General features: G+C 36.6%; 1 protein-coding gene across 2 annotated transcripts in view; it reads right to left on the bottom strand.

Annotated features, from left to right (window-relative positions):
• POF1B (POF1B actin binding protein) overlaps window positions 1-2,327 on the bottom strand; it is a 122,964-nt gene extending 120,637 nt beyond the window's left edge. The window contains exons 1-2 of one of the 2 annotated variants that reach the window (XM_023202355.1): window positions 2,223-2,327; window positions 1,756-2,078 (exon numbers count right to left, since the gene is read on the bottom strand). In XM_023202355.1, the coding sequence (XP_023058123.1) occupies window positions 1,756-2,037 (282 nt within the window). In that variant the 5' untranslated portion in view covers window positions 2,038-2,078; window positions 2,223-2,327. The remainder of the gene's footprint in view (window positions 1-1,755; window positions 2,079-2,222) is intronic. The other variant, XM_023202354.1, reaches the window with a different exon arrangement.
• Window positions 2,328-4,746: the final 2,419 nt, after the last annotated feature.

Raw genomic sequence — 4,746 nt, 5'->3', positions numbered from 1 at the left:
CCCCCCTCCCCATGATAGGCCCCAGTGTGTGATGTTCCCCTTCCCGAGTCCAAGTGAGCTCATTGTTCAGTTTCCACCTACCACCTTTCTCATTTTCTAACAGCACCTTCTTTTCTTTCTTTTCAATCACAAATAACTCCAGACTTCACAGAACTCTCCATTCTGATCTTTTATCCCAGTTTCTGCAGCTGCACTTTCTACCCCTAGGTTCTTTATAAACTCCTCTAGGTGAACTACATTTTTGGATGGAGATAGTCCATTTTTAAGGATCACTTTGGCGAATGCCAGGTAAAATAAGGAAAATCTTGTAAAAAAACTCAGCCAACTTGATCCTGAGTTATTGAAAGGGGAAGTTGAACCAAGGAGTAAATAATAAAACATACTCCTAAAAATTGTTCTGTAGTCAATATTTATAATTTGTCAAATTTCAGTTTTTAAATGTCTATTTACCTTTCTTTTACTAGCAAGTTGACAAAAAAGGGGTCTAAATATGTTTAAATAACTATGGCGCATAGGATGAATTTAGCATTCCTATGATAATAGTAATTGTTCTTAACCTTCACAATATTGTTTTTGAGCGAAAATAAAACAAAGGTGGCATTCAATTTGTTCTGCATTAGCATCTCAATATGAATATTGGAATGTACATTTGCATTGTTTTTATCACTCATGCAAACTAGTATTTTTGACCTTTATATTTTTCTTCTCCTTGACCTCAGTATAAGTGGAGTTTTTCTCAACCAATTGAGAAATGTTACTTTATATGCTACTTAAATTTTTGGGTTTTGGAAAGATAATATGTATTATTCCTGATTGGTAATAATAATGTAACATAGCATCATATCCCAATGACTGTTTTTTGAGATTTTTGTATCTTAAAAACATAATTTCAGTTTGGACAGAATTTTCCAGAAAACTTAAAACATGCAAATTTAATGTAAAAGGTATCAGAGGATGAAAATACACATAAGGCTGCTAATTTTACATAGTCTTGCAGTGTTACTTTGCATTTATTGGGAAGGTTATTAACACAGGTATTGGTGCTAAGAATAACTCTTAAGAAACAATGTATTTCATTTTATGGGATGTCTTAGAGTTCCATCTTTTGTAGCTTTCATGTAACATTTGCTTACATCTTGCCTTCCTCAATCCTATATCCACTCTTTCAGTCATCTTTCTACAAGTATTCCATAAATTATTCACCTAGGCTGTACAATAAAAAGTGTGTCATTCTTGGAAGATGAAACACATATGACAATTCAGACATCTGCACTTCTTACTTATCCTGTAGCAGCTATACTCTTTGCTGAGCACAAATAATTGGTTATCACTCAGACATACCACAGTATCTGTATCACCATATTTGATACCAAAAATCCTGTTTGCTTCTGATACGAAGTGGATCAGTAGGAACTTGTTCTAATATAAATCTACTGTACTCAAGTTGAGAACTGCTTTGCAGTAGGGGCAAAGGTATTCCTTGGATCAGATCTTTCAGTCAGATCAAACAGAAAATGAGCCTTCCTGTATTATGGTTAGATTATGAAAATCATTGAAACCCGGAAACAAACAACCGCAGACACTAGTAAGTGAAATAACAGCAAAGAGATGAACTTGGGTGACTGTCCAAGGCATATATAACTGCAATCCACCAAAAGATATCCTGTAGAATAGAGGCAAAGAAGCAGAAAGGAGGAGAAATCAGGTTGAAGATTGCTCTTCTCCACTAGCCTGGCATAACTGTCTTTGTCGTACCTGAGAATGGTCGCTCCAAACCAAATTTTGGTAGGAGGAGGTGGTTTTGAGAGGGGAGAGCACTTCCCGGGAGTTGAAGGGGTCCAAGGCCTGCACCACCTTGTTCATGGGCCCACTGTAGGTCCTCACTCGCTCATACACTACATTTTTTTCTGGAGGCTGCTGGACTTGGCTTGACTGATGGTAGCAGTGGTAATGCTGGGGCTGGCACTGCAGCACCTCTGGAAGCTGCTGGGTTCCACAGCTGCTGCTGCTCGTCTCACTCCAATAGCTCGAGCTCATCTTCTTCCAGTGGTCGGCAAGGGACGTCCCAGACGCTCTACCTAAAGAACAAACAGAGAAATATAATGGAAAAAAAAGGCAGGCAAGCAAGCAGGCAGGCAGACATAGAGACACACGACACACGTGTAGAAACCACTTATCAAAAACCTCTGCCAATAGGGGTGCCGGGAAGAGAAGAAAGCTACCTGAGCCCCAGCAAGAGCAGGTCTGGCAGCTGCAGATGAAGCAGCAAAATATTTGAGCTCAAATGGAAAATGGAGCCACCCTGTAACATTGCTCCAGGAAATGGTACTGACACGCCCTTGAGGGGCGGATTCACCTAGCAGGTTTACATGCCAGGAGAGGCCCTGCCTTGCCACGGAGATAGCTACAAGGCTGCCCAGTAGGTAAAGGAGTCTGCGAAGAGCAGAAATGCAGAATGTCAGGGATGAAGGCAGAGCTTCCGAGCGCATGGGCTTAAAACTTCACAAAGACATGAAGATGCAAAAAACTTGCTAGAGAAAAAAAGTCACAAATGTTATATGAAAGTGTCTTTCTTATGGTTCTTAAGTTTAGCAAAGGTAGTTACCAGCATAAGTATTATCATTCCAAAGTCCCATACCAAAATAATGAGTATTAGTCTAGGAATACCCCAATTTTCATGGATAAATTTGCATTTTTTGCAAAACCCATCTGATAATTGCAGTTAAGGAGGATTACTAAGGGGTCTCTTTCCAGTAACTTTGTCTAATATATAGACTTCTTTATCTTACTCAAAGCCTTGTATTCTTTTCTATCATACATTGAAGAAAATCTGTCTAAATGATTGAATTGCTGTATAGGAAGGCGGATGGTCAAGAAAAACCTAAAGATTCCACAAATGCTTTGCATTTTGGCATTCACATCTGTTGTTTTTCTTTTATGCAAAGGAATTTCTCCTGCCCTTATATGTGCCCTGGGAAACACTGAGTTTGACTGACTTTTTAATATCTAGTTAGTAAGGGAGCTGCAAGTCCTGAGAGGTGCCTTAACTGACACAATGAGATTTAAATGTGTTTACAACTTACATTTATTATTACTTGAAATTTTGATCATAATGCCTACTTACCCTCAGATTTTACTATGCAATATGCTTCAGCACCACTTAAATCCGGAATACTCATTGAAAGTGACTTTAGTAAAAAGTATCTTCCTAATATGTATATGTGCAATAGGACCTAGCATACCACCACCATTCTAGAGAGAAAGAGAATGTCATGCAGGGAGCTAGCAGCGCTTTTTTTTTTTTTTTTTTTCTGCCAAGTGAACAAAGTGTTATGATGTACTATTTACTATGTGTCAGGTACTGTTCAAGGGGTTTTATGTGGATTATAATTATTTCACCATTGAAGTGACTTTATGAGGGTTTATAGGTGAAAAACATGGAGAGTTCAAAAACTTTCCAAAGTTAAATAACCTGTAAATGGTGGGCCTGGCATTTTAACATATGGAGATTCATATTAGAGTCTAAGTTCTTATCTGGTATATTATACAGCTAGATAAATTCTCAAATTGTTCTATTTTACAGCTGGATAAATTCTCAAATTGTTCTGTATCCTGCTATCTAATAAATATTCTAGATGTAAACATCAAAAAATACTTCAGCAATGCTAGCCATGAGTGACTTTAAAGGAATCTTTAGCTTTTCTTTTATGGCTGAGGGTTGTGCAAAAAGCTGAAAATCACCCTTAAGAACTTTAAAATTAGTTAGTATATATTTATATTTATATTTGTGTGCTGAGTGCAGACCTGTCAAATCTGATCCTTGCTCATTTTAATGATATTCCTCAAGAATCAATTAAAGTTTAATTAGAAATACGTGACATGTTAAACAGCCTGGTAAAATATCAGATCAATACTTACTAATATCATTAGCAGTATCACTTTGAATAAACTTTATGTGTGAACAGAGAGTAGGTGTTAAATGGGATCATGCAGTCAGCTTTGATTCATGTTAAAATATAAATGAAACACACACACACACACATACATTCATGTGAGCACACACAGAATACTGTAAATATCTTTTGCAGCCAAGAAGTGAACTACTAAATAAAGTAAGAGATTGAGATGAAGAAAAAAAATTTCCTTTATCCATAAACTGGTGACCATACCTGCCCTTCACATTTCTTGGATATATAGTGTTTTGAGCCAGCTTCCTTGATACAGTTTGGCTACAATTTGTGTGTAAAGCTGATACCTTCACCCAATATCTCAGCCTTATTCATCACTATTCTCCATCTCTGGGTATGAGGGACAGAGAGCTTGAAGCTTAGGCATAGTATATTAGAAATGAGATTAAGCACTATCTGGCAGGCAAATCACATCTAACTATGAAGCAGGTGTTGACCACAATTGTTCACTTCAGAAAGGCTTATTAATCATTGTCACCAAAATTTCTACTTCTCTGACAACTCACTTGTGCATCACATGATCAATATCTCCAATTGGTTTTTCTCCTTTATGAGGATGATGGTCATACTAGCCCATTTTTAAAAATTTATTTATTTATTTATTTATTTATTTATTTATTTTTGTGCTTTAAGTTCTAGGGTACATGTGCACAATGTGCAGGTTTGTTACATATGTATACATGTGCCATGTTGGTGTGGGTAGCCCATTTTTGATTAAGAAATAAATATAAATATGTCTTTCTTTTTTTTTTTTTTTTTTTTTTTTTTTTTTTTTTTT

Source organism: Piliocolobus tephrosceles, chromosome 12, assembly GCF_002776525.5.
Source record: "Piliocolobus tephrosceles isolate RC106 chromosome 12, ASM277652v3, whole genome shotgun sequence".
NCBI classification, from domain to species: domain Eukaryota; kingdom Metazoa; phylum Chordata; class Mammalia; order Primates; family Cercopithecidae; genus Piliocolobus; species Piliocolobus tephrosceles.
The sequence above is the reverse complement of the archived record's forward strand: the minus strand, read 5'-3'. Positions and strand labels throughout refer to the sequence as shown.